The 19,843-nt window shown below is 35.4% G+C and overlaps 1 protein-coding gene and 1 long non-coding RNA gene across 2 annotated transcripts; both read left to right on the forward strand.

Annotated features, from left to right (window-relative positions):
• Nucleotides 1–32: 32 nt before the first annotated feature.
• LOC116304530 (uncharacterized) lies at nt 33–10,123 on the forward strand. The gene is made up of 4 exons (XM_031714277.2): nt 33–488; nt 714–818; nt 6,303–6,509; nt 8,483–10,123. The coding sequence occupies exons 1-4, from the start codon at nt 158–160 to the stop codon at nt 9,358–9,360; spliced, it is 1,521 nt and encodes a 506-aa protein (XP_031570137.1). The 5' UTR covers nt 33–157; the 3' UTR covers nt 9,361–10,123.
• Nucleotides 10,124–13,814: 3,691 nt separating this feature from the next.
• LOC116304538 (uncharacterized) lies at nt 13,815–17,953 on the forward strand. Its single transcript, XR_004198066.2, has 2 exons — nt 13,815–14,047; nt 14,284–17,953. It is a non-coding gene; the product is annotated as an uncharacterized LOC116304538 (long non-coding RNA).
• The last annotated feature ends 1,890 nt before the right edge of the window (nt 17,954–19,843 follow it).

Raw genomic sequence — 19,843 nt, forward strand, 5'->3', positions numbered from 1 at the left:
CTTCCTTGAACGCAAACAACCTAGCACAACAGATGTCAAACTCGCAGGGGAGTGGTTGGCCAAAGGCATTTCATTTTATTTCACTATCCGGTTGTGCGCCAAACTCGCCACACATAATTCTGGTGGATCACTCTTGTGGTTTTCACGTTGGACAACCATGACCACTGCCACAGAAAACCCAGGACCGCGTAAAATTAAGGGAGAGAGATCGCTTATTGAAGCATTATCGGAATATCCAGGAGAATTAGTCAAGACTGATTCTCCAAATTTTGTCTGTAGCGTGTTACCGTCACACTGGCGATGCAACAAAACACTGCCAGTTGCGTTCAAAGTTGTGTCACTAGGGGATATACCAGATGGAGTTCTCGTGAGCATTGCGGCTGGGAACGACGAGAACTTCTCCGCAGAGCTACGAAATTGTACTGCAGTCATGAAAAATCAAGTTGCCCGATTTAACGATTTGAGATTCGTGGGACGTAGTGGAAGAGGTAGAGTAAAATAATTCAGTTGTGTTTTTGTCGTACGGACCACAGTACCCCAATGTTGCAGTACTTCTTCTACTTGTACCTGGATACAACACACGTTAACTACCGCCATCAAAACTATTATACTTGTCAATTTCGGCACCTTTTATGCTCCGGAACTATGTTATGATTTTATTTGAATTATAATTCTCTTTAATGATTCTTCTTAATCCACCTGTGAACTTTTAGGTAAGACTTTTTCACTGACGATAACGGTAAAAACAGAACCAATGCAAGTCGCAACGTATTGCAGAGCAATCAAGGTGACGGTTGATGGACCTCGCGAACCTCGACGTAAGTCTTAAAAATCTTTATACCTAATTTTTGCGTGTTTAGTGAGTATATTTGTGGTTTCACCTTCAACACGACCAGTACACATTTGAAAAAATTAAATCAACCTATAGACCCTAAACTTTATTTATATTGCATTGTGGTCAGTTTAGTTGGACAGTCCCCTACATATATTATTTTACTCAGCATAAAAATTACTCTTCAAAATATTGCGTTGTTTGATTCCGATACGACTGCTATTATACTACTGTTTTTATATCACTTATATCCGGCACTTGATTCATTGTGATTTGATTTAGTCATGGAATTATGTCAAATAAAGAGATCTGATTGAGCGGTGCGGGAAAGAATTTGATACCCAATGTTTATATTCCAAATTTATTTTTAAAGGGATGTCGGACGTTTTAGAATATTAAGACACACTGACTTTGGAAAAATGTCGAAGTGTAAGTAGATAAAACCTGTGGGTTTGCCCCGTAATCCTGGGTATGTGGTGTGCTGGTATTTTGTTTATATCCGTGAATTCTCTTCGTCTTACCGCAAATAAACACAGGTAGTGTTTAGATAAATAAAGCTATACTCTCTATTCTCGTTCGCAGAGAAAGCCACGCTAGCGGGTATTCATTTAGGCGATACGCGGGAAAGTGATAAATGTTTAATTTACAATTAATCATTTATAGAATACCTTGAGCTTATTGGTTATAGGCATAATTGAATTGATTAAGGTGCCATGAAAATTCTATGCCTAACAGGTGTAGACAGCAGGTGAACTGAGAAACAAAACGAAAGCTATTCATCTGGCCCTGTGAGCTCTTACAAATGCATTTGTTAATATAATAGCTATTCTACTTTTACTAATTACTTCTAATAAATGTGATAAAGATGTATAATAGTGTTCAAATGCTGGATACTGAGAGACTGAAGTAATTTTGTAAGAAGCCTCTGTCCTCTTAGTGAGAATGTAAATAAATGACAATTACGTTGAAGTAGCATTCCCAATATGCTCGGCAAACAAGACCTCCATTTCTATTAAGAGGAAATATTTCCAGTAATCATCTAGATGTTGGTGGCTAAACTAATTAGGTTTTTTGCCATTTTATCTGATACAATTCTCTATGAAAAGTTCAATTTTGTCTCTGGTTTCACTAATAAATTGAATTAGAAATCTAATAGAATTACTTCATTACTAATTGGAATAGCACTCTTTCATTGGCTTAATCCCAAATGTTAGTTCTTTTCTTAGATTAATCTCAAAATAAGATTCCCTAGTTTTAAATACAATTTAATTAACATAATTGAAGAAAAAGTCCCAGAGAGGGAGACCTTTATGAAGCTTTTCATTGTCTTGTTCTCTCAGTGTGAGCCAAAATTTTTGAAGAGTCAATTAAAAAACCTTTAAAATTGTGTTTTGGACTTATAGTGGAATGTTTCTATTCAGAATTCTGTCAAGATGTTTAAACTAGGACAGCAAATCAAAAATTAATCCAACAAAAGAAACACTAAGATATCACAGTCAAATAACTGCCCAGCTCAATAGGTTTGTTTTGAAACGATATAATTCTATTTCTTAATTCTAATTTGGTTTTTCAGTATTTGCTTTCAAGGGAATTTCTTTCAGATAAGTCATAATTGAATATGCATTCTCTGCTGGAAGTGATATTTTTAATTTTTGATGATTTTCAAATCTTCGCCACCTGCTTTGCCATGATTTCTGTGACAGTTTTTTAAAAAAAAATACACTATTACAAAATTTATTTTGCTACATTTTAAAAATTACTCTTTCATTTAAAAAAAAAAATGTTATGTCATTAGGTGTGACATTATAAAACAGTTTTAGAGTATTTTGTAAGTAAAAAATGACTAGAATTAAGGTTTGCCTCTTTTGACCACATCCCATCATTTAAAATTGAAGCTCTTGTCTGTCTTTCTATGTTGTCTTTGCCAAACTTCACCCATAAACCACAAAATAGTGAAGCCAGTGCAATACTGGTGTAAAAAATCATCGATAGGAATTGCCTGTTTAGGAGTTAGAGCAATTCAGGATGATTTTTAACCACTGATTCCAGATTCAGTGTAAGTTTGTACCAATAGGGTAAACCTCAGTATTGGGGTTTGATTCTATGGTGTTTTATGGCTAACCCAAGCCTAGAATCGCCATGGTAGTTTTATCTTCACTTCTTTACTCTAACATGTAGAAAATGTGTCATGAGAGGCATGCTGTCAAGTAAAAATGTATGGAAAAAAAGTATCTTCTCCTTGAGGCTATATGTGCTTAGGGATTATCCAAAGGGTACCATCCAAAGTTACTTAAATAATCTTTACAGCTATTAGGAAAAAATTCAAAAATCAGTTTATTTTTTTAATCACAATTGTTAGAAATGCTGATACAGAGGAACTCTTGAACCTTTAAGTTTTTGAGTTCCTGCTGAAGAACCAAGTTCATATATCACATAGAGTTTAAAATATTTAAAATAGGATTTAAAATATTGTATTAAGCTTTAGGAAATATTTATACACTAGTTTTAAGTTTCAAGAGTTCATTTGAATTTTTTGAGTTGAGAAGTTAATGTTGGAACAGCTTGCTTAAGATTGAAATTCAATAACTGGTTTTTCATCACATCTTGCAAACTCAGATACAAGGATTTGATTTCCTGATTGTTTTAGTGAGATACTGAACGGAGGGACACTGTCAAAGCTTAGTTAATACTAAATACATGAAGTACCACTTTCCTTTTCCCGGTTATCTTGTCTGATTTACCCTTTCATTCATAGTTCTATTGTTGGGAATGTTTCAGGAAGCTACACCCTTCCTTATAGGAAAATCATTGCTCATAAGCTTTATGAAAATCAAAATTTTGAGATAGTATGTATTGTGTAGTACTAAGAAAACCAAATAAGGCTTGTTTTATATGCAGCCCCACCCTTGAAACATAAATCTTTCACTTAGTTAGAAGTCAAAATAAATACACAAGATATAAAATATCAAAAGCATTAAACTCTGTCATCTTGAATTATCTTCAATCCATCACTTGCAGTTCTTAGAAGTTGTTTGTGAATGGATTGTTTTCTCCTGTTCTAAATTTAAACGTATGATTTTGGTTGCCAAATCTAAAAGATGTTATCTCAATAAATTTATAAAGCAATAATGGTTAACAAAACGTATTTTAGACGAAAAGAGATTAGTTGTCCCATTTATCTTATTTCAATTCCCATTTTGAATGGAACACTTTTTAAAAATGTCTTGACGCTCCGTTGGTTTCATCAATTTGATTTTTTTTTTAATTATTCCATTTTAGTTTTTATTACTATTCCAACGAGATTAAAAAATGACCGAAAAAAGAATAAATAACACAATAAAATCGGGTTTTTCTTTTTCACAATCAGTTGAAGAAAATTCATTTGTGGTTTTGGAGCGAACTGGTTTTATCCCCAATAAAAACTAAAGCAACTTTCTGAAAAATTTTATACATTTCTTATTGCTTTATTTGAATTTTGAGGTCGGAAAAAATATGAAATTGAATGAAAGTAATCGATTTTAAGCCGCTTTGTTTCATTTGAATCAAGATGTCCGTTAAAAGATGTTTTACAAAAGCAGGTACCTGTAAAGATTTGGAAAACAAAAGACCTAAAAGGATAATAATGAGGACGAATGCCCTCCTCAAGACACACACACAAAAACAATTATCTTGACATCCATCATACCGATGGACCAATCTTTATTTATTCCAAGTTTTTTACTCCGTTGAACAGTTTGAATTAAGTCAACTTTATAATTTTATTGGACCAACGTTGACAGAAAAAACTTTTGCTATGAGAAGCCAGATAACCTTGTCCATGAAGATAGAGAAATCAAATTAAGAATGTAGACCTTGTAAATTACAATCTAAAACAGACCTCTCGCAGCTGTGTGCTTCGTTAATGTTGATTATGGTCGAATTGGTCCATTACGAGTCCGCGGCACTTAAGACTTAAAGATTAAATAAGATAAGAAATTTTGGTGAATATAACAAGACCTTTTAGTTGAAATATCCAAAATAATTAAGTCCGCGCGTACTTGGTAGAAGTAATCCTAAGCAATAGTAAAAATGATTCCAGAACATGAAATACTTTTAGAAAACAGGCGCACCGCAAAAACCATTGAAATCTAATATTTTCTTATCATTTCATTTACCATGACTTCTCATTCAAAAGATCTTGACAAGGTTTATTATACATCTACAAGCCTATTATTCTGTTTTTACTCCAAGTATTACCAAGCCGAAAGGGAATAAAGAAACAGCAGCATCGGGTGGTGGTTAAATTTATTTTGGTGCTTAGTGGCTTAGTAATTGAAATTTAAAAACTCTTTCTGCGGTCGTAAATGAATCTCACTCACTTTTTGTTGTTTTTCGACTGTTTTTTAGTCACTCACTTATTGCGCAACTCATATTCTCTTCAGCAGAATAAGACATGTATTGTGTCCTCAAACAAAACAATGATGATACACTTCCTCTTCGTTTCACGATTTCAGAGTCTATACCATTGTATCAGCTCAATATCTATGCGTAGTTTTTTTCCGGTTAACCTTCCGTTGCGTGTCTTAACTAAGTTCTGTGTTTTGCAGCCTTTCGATAGGATGACGCAAATCCTTTATAGTTTTTCAGTCCGTTTAAACTGAAGGGATGCTGACGGGGGAGGGAAGATAATGAAACTTTTTACACGATTTCGTCTGATTTCTGTGACCCCTTGTGTAGGTGATTGTTTGTCTGTAAACTTCTAGTTCCTCTTTGATTTGTTGGCAGACAGTTGAAATAAAGCTGCAACGACTCAATTTTACATGAAATTAAAAGAGAAAATATAATCCATCTTCTCGCTTTTGCCTCTTAAAACCTTCGACATCTTCTGCTCTACTTATAGTTCAGTAAAAATGCATTTTCTCAAAGACCCCTAAGAATTTAACACATATAAACCACTGTGTTGTTGTACAATAACTGCTAGGTTTTTGAGGTACTTGGATTCTACTGTTCCTTACAAGGCTGGTTTGCGGTCGAGAGGCTAACACTGTAGTACACCCGATTAGCTTTAAACCAAACCGAAGGAGAAGTCATAATTTACCAAACCACTATACGTCTTGTTGGGGAATAAGCATGGATTGTGTTTATATCATAGCGTTAAACCACATTGAATAAACTGGCTAACGGTTGAACAGAACAGATCTATTTCTCTTATCTAGCCACTGCTCGCTTGCGGCAGCACCCAACACACCCCACAATTATTGTTCTTTCATTCACCCTTTAGTCATTTCTGTGTCCTCATTTGTGCACATATTCTATGTAGGAATTTTGCGCTCTCGTCTTAAGAAGCAAAGATACTTACATACAAAGAAATATAGCTATTCCAGTAATCGTTAAAGAGGAAAATGCGAGAGTTCTTTGCTAAAGAATGAAAGTCTTAGAGATTGTTGCAATAGCGATGGTTGACAAGAGCTTTGCTTGTGGAATTTTTCAGGGCACAGAGCGAGAGCAGAAGACAGAGATCCCGCTCATGCTTTCGATCAGTTTCCATTCTCTGATCGTTTATCTGAGCTCGGGTTGGAAGGATTCCGAAGGATGAGAGACCCAACTTTTCCTCCATTTACAGAACTTCATCCTTCTCCTCTACAACAAACCAAACTAACTCCCGATGGAACGTCTGCTTTCACCCCACTCAATGCAGGTAAAAACAAAAACAAATACTCTTTTCACAACTGAATTTTTTCTACTCATTTTCTGCTTATTGTCTTGCGTTCAAATGCAAAACTTTGAACATCGAGACGTTTTAGATTGAAAACAAAAAACTCAGTTATTTCAGTTTAGTCAAAGTAAAATTGAGTCAAAGTACTCGTAATGTCCTTACATTTGGACGAACAATCTTTATTACCAAATCTCATTTAACTCGTTTCGAGTTAATAAATTGGAAGTCTGTAATTTAGAAAGCTTCAAAGTACTCTTAATTTTCATCTAACATCGAAGGTTCCGCACATACGAAGTACTAATTAGTTAAATTGAGTTATGAGTTTTTTATTTTTGATGTTGTTAGGCTTTCATATTCAAAGCCAAGAAAGTGTATCGGAATGAAAGAAAGAAACTGACATTTCTTAAATGTTTTCCATTTTTTTTAAGTTTGTTTCTTCGGTTTTTTAAGTTTAAATCTCAAAAATTTAGAATTATTCGCTTCCATGTCGTTAAATCTTTATATTTCTGTACTATTTTGAACGATAATTATGAAAACGTGCTTTGATGAAAATAACTCTTCCACTCCCAAAACCAGATGTTCCTCAAGAGCTTGCATCAAATATTAGAAAAAACTATTCTTAATTGGATTGTCCCAGTAGGATTTTCTTACTAAAAACTCCAAGAGATACTAATTGAAAATCGTCTTGAAGCTTTCATCATGTTTTAAAGAATTTACTATTAATTGTGAAGGATTCTGATAAATATTTGATTTTCTTGACACAAAACGACAACATGAAAATCTAATTTTTCAATGGCGAAAAACATTCGAGTTTTAAATCCGTATAAAAACAATATTAAAGAACTATTATTTTGTTTTTATACTAGTTTTATTTTACCTGAAACACCAAAATAGGTAATTATAAGAGAAAAATGACCAACTTAGCATAAATTCTCCCAAATTACTAAACATTTTAGGTAGTTTTTCTAATATGGAAAGATTTTTAAAGAAGAGTCTGTTTAGTTTTTTAGTTGTTCGACAAAATATCAAATTTTTATGGATTTAAAAATCATTGAATTTATAATTCTTATAGGAAATCAGGTTTTTTAAAGAAGCGAAGTTATATTTAAGCATTACTTTAATTGATAAAATAGGAGTAAAATCTAATTTCAAGCTTTCGCCGGTTTATTTGACAAAGTTTACTTTACCTTTGTCTTCGAAGAAAGCTCTCTTGTCTTTCTTTAACGTTCTTGAGATAAATTCATTATCCGTTGCTTATCATCCATTCTTTTAAGGAGTGAGTGTTACGCCATTGACTCAAGTTTTCTCTCAAAGTTGTTGTCGAGGGAAGAAGAAGACGAACAAAATGGCGGCTGTTTCGAAGTGCCTTCCTTTCCTTTTCCCGCCAAAGACAGCCGAGCGCGTTGTCGTCTCCCTTCGCGCCATTTCTTACTATATTAATTCCTACCCGCGTGCACCGAGTTATCTTGTTTTCTCCTCTCACAGTTTAACCAATATGGCAAACCAAGATTTACACCATTTTAGGGAACTTATAAGTTCTTTAATTTGTGATTTTAAAGCAGACATTGTGGTGAAGTTTTCGGTTGCCCATATAATTTCACACATATACAATGGTTAGCCATATTTCTTTGACTGTGGATATCATCCTACGTTAATTTCTTCCTTCCGAGATATGGGCAACTTTCACCACGACTTAATATTTCCAAATCATCGCGGATAAGTTTCAATTTATTTAAAAATTGTCGTCGTATAACTAGCTCTCAGATTCAGTTATTTCAGTTCAACCAAAAATTTCCTTGCTTGCCTTGCCTTTTCCTTTTCACTTCTTTTTAAATTAAATTTAACAGATAAAGAGATTTGTAAATTCAATATTCTTCGTAGCGAGAGCGAAGGAATTTCATTAAAAATTCATATGTTCTTTAAATTTACGTTTATATTCATTTATTTTCCTGCAGATCCAAACCAAATGAGGTCACCTTCATCGTGGGGATATCACACATTTCCAGGACTTATTCCCGCACCTCAGCCTGATGCCTCTATGAATTTTTCTGCTCTGACTCAACTTCAACAAAACCCTTTACAGATTGCCAAACCCCAGACAGTCAATCTACAAAACACGACGAGTAATATGCCCGTATTACCACATGTCTACCCTGATGCAAGATTCCAAAATATGTCTCAATTTCAGTTTCGTCCAACAACCGACAACACTACAAGTGCAATAAACCAAGTTACTACAACAGCAACAGGAATAAATTCTTATAATCAAATGGGAACGATGTGTCCATCAAGTCAGATGGAGCCCGGCCATGGTATGTTACAGGCTGCTTGTCAACAACTTAACGGGTCCCCGATGGGGAATATGAATGGATTAGTAAACGGCCAATTCATGAGTACAATCAACTCATCAATGAACAATGGAGTGGTTAACAACGGACTGACGTACAGACCTCAGTCGTATATTCACCAACCACCCATGAGTACACAAAAAACAAGCATGTCTCTGACACAGTCGACGTATTCTGGGCCCGTGGGTCCCCCCAACGGTATGACATTCCCTATGGCACGATCCGGTATGATGTCTATGATGAGTCAGGGCATGGGAGTATCTACCATGGCGCAAGGCCTCAACAGCTTCTCGGGGTTCCCTACGCCTCCACGGTCAGAGGACCAAAGCATGGGCCTCAAACAAGAACCCGTTGAAGGAGTCACAGATCTATCCAATCACGTGATCAACCAAGGAATGGCAGACCACGTGAACAATGGAGGTAGCGAAGGAGTATTAACGGAGCGAAATGGACGATCATCTCCTAAAGTTTGGCGGCCTTATTAACCCCAGCAGTCACCGTGTATGGTATCCCTGTGTTTTGGCTGTTGTTTGCTTTCGCCAATGGTGAATTGATCTCTGTTCTTGTTATAAACTTCAAGAAGTTTAAACTACATAAATTTCCTAACATCTTTAGCCCAAGTTTAGTCCTGTTATAGTTACACCAGCTTATCCAGTGGAGTAGGTACATGTCGCCATGTCGCTTAGTTATTTTAATTTTTATCATTATTCATATAGTTCTTACTGATAACAGAAAAGATTACTGCTAGCAAAACCCTACCGAATCCTAACTAGCTAGTCAAGATCATTTTATTGTGTACAAAATGTTCGTTTTGTTGGACTTAAATTAACTTGTTTCAAAACGAAAACAGAGCTGATGAATTTTGAACGAATCGAACTGAAGGCTACTCGAGCTTTCTGTTTTGAAAGATACGAGATAATATTGAAGATATTTTAAAGACTGTATAAAAAGAAAAAGATTATTTATTTCGAAGATAGCGCATGCTTATGCTTAGAATGCGAGGCTATAATATAGAGTATAATAGATTAGTCAGTAACAGCCTCGTTATCAAGTCGGCATGTCTATCTTCATTTTATTAATAATTGCTAGAGATATTTCGAGACATCTCGATACGTACAGATATTATTATTTATGAAGCTTCAAAAGTTTGGTTATTTTATTTGATGTAAATTGCTAGGCCTTAGGATGTCCAAGCATATATGCGCATGCGTCATGGAATTCTTGCAAATACATCCTGAACAACAACTATATCTTGTGGTGTTTTATAATCTGTTATCAACCAAGGGGTTATATATACACGATATGTATGGGCTTAAATCTCTTTAACGTAAGTTAAATAAATGTCCACCAGATTTAAAATATGACATAATTTCAAAACTAAAGCTTAAACCTATAGAATAAATTTAAATTGATCTCGATTACAGGTTTCGAATCATACCTCGACTTCATTGTATCTGTATCTCTGTAACAAAAATTAAAACCTCAACATTGGGGTTTTAGATTTAAACTTTAAAACTATATAAGATTAATATTCTTTAGTTAAATATGTATAATCAGAAAAATTATTCGATATTCTTTGATTCTTCGTTTTTGAAGGAAGGCTTTGTAAATGTATACTCAAATTGCTGGCAAAATCACTGAAACTTTCTATCTTGCACTTTATTGTCATCTCTATGGCTTTGAGCAGCAAATAACGAAAAAGCATAACATTCAATCCCAACTAGCTAAGTTAACCTTAAGAAAAAGCAAAGTTGAAGATCTAAAACTAAAAGATTCGGGATTTCTTGTGACGTTTTACGATTTTTTCCAAGATTTTTGATCCATAACTCTTTTGGATAGTGACGTTTCTAACGTTAACTTGGCTGGAATCAATAGCTGCTCGCAAAAAAACAAGATTTTTGACAGACTTTATAGCATAGCAAAAAAACATAACCAAAAGAACAAACAAATATAAAAAGAAACAAAAAATAAACACATCTAAAAACACAAAGAATTTAAACTATTTAACGGAATTAATATTGATTCTGCCATCACGATGGCTGCAGGCCAGTTAATGCTATTACTGTTTGATTAATGAATAAAAAATATATATTAAACATAATAGTGTCGTTATTGATGACCTAAAATCGAAATGAAGTGTTTGAGATCTAAAGAATCTATGGTAATGTACAAATCTCTGAGGGTGAAGAAACCTTCTCATCGATTTCCAGATGCAAGGTCTCAGTCCGGAAAACCAAATCTCAAAGCGAAGGAGACGTGAAAATACCTCGTACAATTAACGGAAAAGAAAACTTTGGTTTACAATCAGATTAAAGAAATCTGATGAATATTTGTTCAATAAGTGGTGTAAAATTTGCCCGTCTGATGATAACGATAAAAGCAAGGACCTCTCACGGTGTTGTTGTACGCTTCCGTCCACTTCACTATTTTGCATTCATCGCGTGGGAAAAACTGTTTTTTTCTTCACTGGCAATTAAAATGCTAGAGTGTGCTTCCTGTATCGCTTGGCTCTTCAATCAACACAAGAAAAGTCGATACAGTTTGAAACAGTTTTGAGTTTGGATGATTTTAATCAATCTTCATGCAATCCTGCTTTTCGCTTGTGTGTGATAACTTCTGCTAGTGCCTATTTTTCTTTATTCTACCGTATTTCCCTACATAGGTCTTAAAGAACTACAAGCTTCTATCCAGACAAAGGCCTTCATAGTTTGTCCACTTCCCTAAGTTTATCAATCTAGTCTATTAGTCTACAGGATCCCAGTTCAGGAAGTTAAGTGTCTGAAGTAGAATCATTAAGGCTTCACAGACCTTCGTAGTGTGGGTGACCGTGGATGACTCAGTACACATTTGGTGGCGCTCAAGTCCTCCAAATTTAGAACCATTTTCCTTTTATAAACATGTGTAGGAGAATATATCGGACTAGTGACCGGCTTAACCTCGCTAAACATTTGCGATATGGGTAGTATGACGAATATAGCAACCATGTTAGGAACGGATTGAGGTGTGTTTGATGGTCCCTGATAATCATTACTCACATGACGACCGGGCCAAGATCTTAAGGATCGATTAATCCTTTCAATTAGTCAATTAATTCGATGGTAAGTTGGCCTAATGAGTGATTCATATGATACGATAGCGATAACAAGAAGGCAAGTAAAGGTAACAAGGGGAATGATGAGACTCTAAGGAATTCGGAAATGCGGTGATTAAAAGCAACGCGGTCGGCGTCCTGGACGATATCAAGTAAAAGAATCCCGGCACTTATGTTTTGACTTAGAGCCAGAAATCTCCGGTTTATTTACCTGCAATAATCGTGAAGTAAAGATGTTGATTTTGCTTCGATTAAGGAATTAAAGTCAAGAGCATTAAATTCCCTTACACACCCTTTAAAATATCAGTGCACGTGTAAATTAAAGTGATAAACACATCGATCATCAATCAGTTCGTTTTCGTATCAAGCTACTACTGACGAGCTCACCTATTCCTTTATTAATTGTTCCTGTAACCTAGACACACTTGCTTTTCGTCTGGGTATTTCTTGTGGGTTCGTTTTATTGTTTAATTGTTTTTAGGACACAATGAACAAAGGGATAAGGAAGCTCGAACGTGAGACTTGTTAATGTTTAGTGGAAACCAACCATTTCAGGCAGGATTCATTACAGTTGGTCCAATCGGTGGTTAAGTTTCAAAAATAATCGCTTTTCTTGCTTCACGACAACCTTTAGGAAACTTAGAATCAGCCCTAGAGTTTTAAGCGCTTAGGCATGTCTGTAAAATGAGTAAAATGGAATATATGAACAACAAAATGACAAATAAATACTCTGGAAGACAGGATCAAAATATCAAGTACTTAAAACATGAACTCAAAGAGATATTCGACGAAAAAATTCTATTCGGAACCAGAGTCAAGTGCAAAAATATCTTAGACCTTTTTAAGGCGAGGGAATCAAATTCTCGACCTTTCAGGAGATTTTCCATATCCACACGTGCTCCATCTTCAAGCTGTTTCGAACCTTTAGCAACCGGCCATATTATATTTCCTTAATTATTGTGTATCATTTCTTGATGTGTTGTTTTTGGGACTAAATTTGCGGGCGGAAGTACACCTATTAAACCCAACTAATTTTGGTACATAAGACTAGCACTTGTAAAAGTTTTTATGATAAAATTGAGGCATAGATTTGTACGAAAAAGTCCAAATGTTTTGTATTGTTTTAAATGACTCACACTATAAAAAATCGTCATTTTTGAGATATCTATAATGATAATAATAATTGAAGTCTCACAATGGCAGAAGTTCACTGTACCTGTTAACATTGAAATGAAACCTTGACGTTGAGAAAAGTATTGGCTTCTTTGCTCTATAAATCATAATGATTTGAAACGCGCCAGAAATAATAATAAGACATTGAAGTAAAAATGCTTGAAACAAAGTAGCTTGTTTCCGAATGATTTGAAATGTAGAAGAAGAAAAAAATGGTTTGAAGGACACCAAAGTGGCTTGCTCTCTTTGGAGTTTACACTCAAGGATACTATACTATACACTCGATAATTTTATCTGTGTATGAAATCGTTCTAATTTTATTTAAGACATGTAAAAATAACGACACGAATGACCTATTTGGTCTGTTAAGGAAATAAAAATAAAAACAAGCAGATCAGCTAGTATTAGCACGAAGCACATCGGCACGTAGCAGACCCCTAGAGGAAGACAAGTTCATCTTGTGCGCAATAAGACATTTTAGCACGGTTATTTAGTAGCATTCGGCTTTTTTGTACTTAAGATATCCTACAATCGCACAAAAAAACCGTCATTTTGTTGACAAAATAATGACAATGGCCCGGAAATCGGAAAAAATGGCGGCAAGCTTGGCTATAAGCTTGTTTATCATTCAGTATTAAAGACTGGCCACTGTTTTAGTTCTGGGAGTCTGCCAAGCATTGCGAATAAACATCGCCCCCCGCACTCGCTACTTGTATTACGAATTCACAAAGAAAAGTTATCACTGCCCGATTACAAAGTCATAGGAATAAAACCAAATTCGTTGCATGGATACACAAGATAGCAAAGAACATATCCTAGTTTATATGGGCTTCTCTAAACTGCTGTTTGCTAGCAAACAAAACAGAAGACGCGTGGCGAGCTTTTCGAACTTTTTACTTTCGAATCAGGTAAGGTCTCAAAATCAAACTGTGACCATAAAAAACTAGCGCATCTTTTCATAAATGTTTTCTAATAGATCAAAGATCGGCTGATATATCAAGGCCGCTAATGTGATATTTTTTTAATCCAGTGCGAGACATTTATTCAAGAGTTATACCGAGTTTGAAGTCCCCATAATTCCGCGAATTTCTTTATCAAAAAGTTTGTCTTTAATGAAGTCCTACACTTTTAATTCTCTCTCAAGGTATTAAAAGAAAACTCCAAACTAATGAATATCGCCGTAGCAACATGGAGTAAAAAAAAACACAGTTTCCTGTGGCAATGGAACGAGAATTTAGGCAAATTGCCTCAACGCTTTCAAGCAAACAGACGACACTTTCATCAGCGATGCTTTCCAAAGTTGAACCGAAAGGAAAACGGTTTTTGAAAGCCATATTTCACAGAACTTAAACCCGATTTTGTGAAAAAGCGTGGGTGGACAAAATAACTAATCTTGATAGTTTTACGTTGTCTTTTTCACGGAGTTAAATATGGTCGTTAGTCATACTTTCTAAGATGACGGGATGTGACGTTGCGAAACAGAACGGAAAAGCGGTCAAAAATCTAATAACTTTTTGTTCAAAAACAATGGAATTTCTTTAAATTTACTTAGATTCGTCTGATTATATTAGGAGCTTTTTGTTTAACTGTCTTTTTCATTGATCATAAAAGCAATGACCCTTTACCGTTAAGGAGTAGAGCATCTCGTATGGTGTAGAAGGGAAATGTTTTTGACTTGAATCTGGCAACAGACGTTCACATATTTAACACGAGTTTTATACCAAGTTTGGTTTGATAAATCAATGTGGGATGCAACAAATAGTAAAGAATGTATATCGGATGTACATGTGGCGCTCACAAGATCGCTTGAACAGACATATAAGGTAGGCAGCAAAAACTGGAAGACTCACGTTAGAACTCGTGTTTGAGGGCGACGTTTTCGACTGACGACTACAACAACAACAAAAACTTAAAATATCGAATACAGTTCACAAAACTTTTTTATATTTTTGATTTAGCGAGCAAAAGAAACCGTCTTAATGTCGTAAACTAAAAATTAAGGAATAAAAACATTTAGAATTTGAGAAAAAATGTAAAAGGAAGAAAGAGAAGTCGATAGGCATCCATTACTGAACCTTGCCTGGTGTGTTTCGACAACTCGGTACATACACTTCGTTGTACATATGTATGATTTTGTACATCTCTTTTTTTTAAGAGTAGGTGAATAGTAAAAACATAAGTATTTCTTAGCTTAAACAAGGTTCTCAGTCAGTCGTGTTTGTTCAGGGTTTTTTGTTTTTGTTTTTGTTTTTTGTTTTTTCATTGATTTCTGAGGAGTTGTGAGTATCATAAGCAGTTTCGTTTATACAATGAAACTTTATTCATCCACAAATATACAATTTTAGCATCCTCAGAGAAGTTTTTAAACAATATATAGTTTACAACAACATGACAACATCATATTTCTATATTTTTTGGTGCCAAAGACATTCAAATCCATCTCTAACTTCAGCAATTATCAAAGACGTTTAGGAGATTGTTGAACGATAATGGATGAAGACTTCAAGAGCTTCATCGAACAACAAAATTTAGTTTGATTCAATCACGATTTTATAGTCAAAGAACTAATGGGGTCAGTGAGCCTATAAAAGGTTCAAAGCTACAAGACTTTGAAAAGGAAATTCTGCATCGTTCAGGAGCACTTCACCATATTGTACAGGAATTAAATATATAACTATGAGATAGACAAATTTGGCACAATACTTCTTTAAACTGGAAAACATTCCTTAAGCTAGTGGGTTTTTCAATAGAAATTACAATTATCTGAAGTCTTGCTCTGTGCAGGAGATGATGACAGAAGACCTGAACAGTGCTTTAAATCGAATAAAGAAAACGAAAAATGAAATTTGACAGAATACCGATTATGGGAACGTTCATTAGTGCTTTTTGATAGAAATTACACTGAATGTAATGAGAAGTATGTGCAGCTCGTCTCTCTTTAGGACGAATCCTTGAACAACACTTTAAATGAAATAAAGAAAGCAAGAATAGTCCTATGGCATAGCATTGTAATCTAAAGGAAATTAGAGTCAGGCGTTTTGCTCCAAGTTCACTAGGTGGCCTTCCTGACAGACTTTCAATGTCTTTAACAAAAGGGAAACTTGCTCTCTGCAAGAAGGGCATTGAATACATAGTCCTATGGCATAGCATTATGATCTAAAGGAAATTAGTGTCAGGCGTTTTGCTCCAAGTTCACTAGGTGGCCTTCCTGACAGGCTTTCACTGTCTTTAACAAAAAGGAAACTTGCTCTCTGCATGAAGGGCATTGAATACAAACTCTCGTCTGTCAAACAACAGATAGCTCAAGGTAGAAAGCTCTAAAAATATCTTTAATTCTGTGATTGACGGATGTTATGTGCTGCTCGAAGAAAAAAACTTCCCTGCTAAATGTGTGGTCAAGACTTTTGCTATTAACGTACCATAATGAAAAGATTAATGTACCATAATGAAAAGATCATGTACTTAAAACTTGAGCAATTGAAGTCGTTATTTTTAAAATCAACATATGAAGATTCATTTTATAGGATTTCTATTAATAATATTGCTGAGTAGCTGAGTTTAGTCAACACAATGAGCGCTGTTTGCGGATGACTCTTTGTCCAGCAAATTATAAAGGTTTTTCTTTAATTATATCAGTTAATTCCTGGAAGTGAATCGATAGAAAAGAGTAAATAAATCCTGCAGAATTCTTCAATGGATGTATTTAAGGGTATATCCAGCTTTGAGATTGTCTAACTCAGTCCAAAACAAATACAAATCTTAAGACTTCTCAGTGATATAGGCACTGTAAAGAAAGTCTTACAACCCTCCTTGAAATCCCCCTTTTCCCCCCTTTGTTGCACTTTCTGTGGGTACCCTAAAGCAAACAGTATATGGCGCTGTCACAAGAGTTTCGTACGAGATGGAATAGGAAAAAAACTGATTCAGAAATATCTAGGAATGAATGGTTAACAGATAAGCTGGGCTTTGTGGAATTAAAATAAAAAAAATTGCAATATGCTTAAAAATATTTTTTCAATTTTAATTTGCTTGCCAAGTCATATTGGACTACACCTTTCGATGTAGTTGTGAACATTAGTTTCTTTGCTACATTTTGATTTACAATGACTTTACTGACTTAGCCATTTATAGTGGACTACACCTTTTAGTGTAGTTGCTAACAATTAGTTTGTTTGCTACATTTTAATTCAATTTAAAACGTGGTATATACTTGTGCACAGCACAAAGAGCATGCATTATGGACAATGACTTTACTTAGCTATTTATAGTGGACTACACCTTTAAGTGTAGTTGCTAACAATTAGTTTGTTTGCTGCATTTTAATTCAATTTAAAACGTGGTATATACTTGTGCACAGCACTGTTTATTTTATGGCCAGTGTTTTGTGGTCTAATAGCATTGTCTGTGCAAAACAAAGTATCCAGAGGAACACCTCACTACCTGAATCCAAGTAATCAAGCTTCAAGGCTCTTTATATGACAAATAATCCCAGTTAACTTAATGATTCGTAAAGTGGTTTGAATATGGAAATAAAATTGGAGAGTAAATATGACAAGAACTGGACTACCACAAAGTGGGTTGAATGTGACAATCCATAAAAGTGGCTTAAATATGACAAATAATACCACAAAATGAGTTAACAAGACGAATCAAAGTTTAAACTGATCATCAACCACTTCATGTCTGAGATGAACGCCTGGCAATGTATACAGTAGACTTGTTAACAACTGAGGATGATACCAAGAATAGGAGGCAATTCAGTTAATATAATCCTTGTATGAACACTCGAATTGAATAAACGTTTTAAAAAATGATTACGATTAAGCTGGATGCGAGTTTCGAGCGTTGTAACGAGAGGACAGTACATGGTTGTCGCAGAGGTTCGAGTCAGCTCTACCTCATCGAAGATTAAATTCGTGCTAGGGGTAGGTATAGGAAGCAATGGAGGCATAGTAAAGGAGGAACAAGTTGTCACCAGATAATCAATGGTGTATATACACAGACAGACCACAACAGCAATCTTTATCGCTTGGTGTTGTTGGCACCGAACAAAACCTTGATGCCAAACATTTATAACGGGTTTTGCTGATATTTCTTTAAGTTTCAAGCAGGAAAAACAACCTCTAAATGTCGTAGGACTTAACAATTATTTTATTTCTGAGGTTTGTAACAATTATCGTATAATTAAGCGAACAGATAAAGCCAAATGAGACAATATCAGTGAGTTATCATGGTTAGCTTTGTACTCGGCTCACACGATGCCTGTGAATTTCCGCCGTTATTTCAGCATCAAAAACCACAAGACAGGAAGAAAAAAATATTTGTTTTCAAGAAATTCGATTCTTTATTAAAGTATTAAACTCTTCAAAGTCTGGTTTATTGTTTTGGACGAGGGGCCTTAAACTCCCAACACCGCACCCAAACCTCATGTCCAGCGGTAATTGACATGTTTGCTCATGCGTAAACAAACCAACACACCCTAAACATGACGATCATTCCTGAGCTTTTGCCTGCCATATTTGTACAATCAGGATATCTGTCGTGATTATTATGGGTTGTAAGTCCACAGCAGGACACGACAACACCCGAGGTCACGTGGTGTTTACATCTCGTGAACCAGTCATGTGTCTATCATGTGTCTAAGGTTAGTAACCTGATCCCGTCACTCATTCAACAAAAGGTCTTTCAATAAATATTGATAACGGATTGCATTACACAAAGGTCAAGAGCGTTTCGACCAATCAAATGACATGTTTGAAAAAGCTTGAAACTATGACGTATATCCTGGACGTTGGCCCTTTTGACAGCCAATTAGCAATGGCCAATCAAATTCGTAGTTTTAAATAGCCCTGAACTTTGACGCATTTAGTTGTTCTTAATATAAAATTGAAGTCCAGCTCAAGGTCAAATAAAAATAACCAATTAGATTCCAACTGAGTTTCTAAAGCGAAAAATATTTTTAATACACGAGGTCGTCCTATTCAAGATTTGCCGTTATTTTTAAGCGGTAGTTATACCCTATATCGGCCGCGCGGCATAACAGTGTCTGCTTTGAATGATTTAATTAACACTCGTGAAGTGTTTGAGAGGAGCACGAGGTTTGCTGGTATTTCAAGGTAAGGAAATGCGCAGACGTAGACGCTTCCAATCACAGCGCCCGTTGGTAAATTACGTGCGCACTTCATGGCAACGTGCGCCAACACAATTGAGTTTTAAAATGTTTTGGTTCAATTAAGAAGTATTTTGTCTTGGGTTGCTCATCCCATCTATTCATCATCCATTCTCCATCCATCCATCCATCCATCCATCTATCCCATTCCATCCCATCCATCCATCCATCCCATTGCATCCCATCCATCCATCCATTCTCCATCCATCCCATTGCATCCCATCCCATCCAATCCATCCCTCCCTCCCTCCCTCCCTCCTTCCCTCACTCCCTGCCTCCCTCCCTCCCTCCCTCCATCCCTCCATCCATCAAGAGAGAGAAAAAAACCAAAAGGACAAGAAAAACCAGCATTTTAATAGCGTACAACACAAATAACTTCAATGCATGTACATATCCAGGAATTATTTTACCGATTCTCGGTCACTCCTTTACCTCGGGCGTAATGTATTGATAAGAAATAACGTAACGATAAGACACTTGCATATGGACACAACTCAAACTAAGAATGTTATTCTCAAATGAATGACACGTGGTC

This window comes from Actinia tenebrosa, unplaced genomic scaffold (genome assembly GCF_029948245.1).
Source record: "Actinia tenebrosa isolate PJP-AT-01 unplaced genomic scaffold, QUT_ActTen_1.0 PGA_scaffold5__44_contigs__length_20552954, whole genome shotgun sequence".
Taxonomy (NCBI): Eukaryota; Metazoa; Cnidaria; class Anthozoa; order Actiniaria; family Actiniidae; genus Actinia; species Actinia tenebrosa.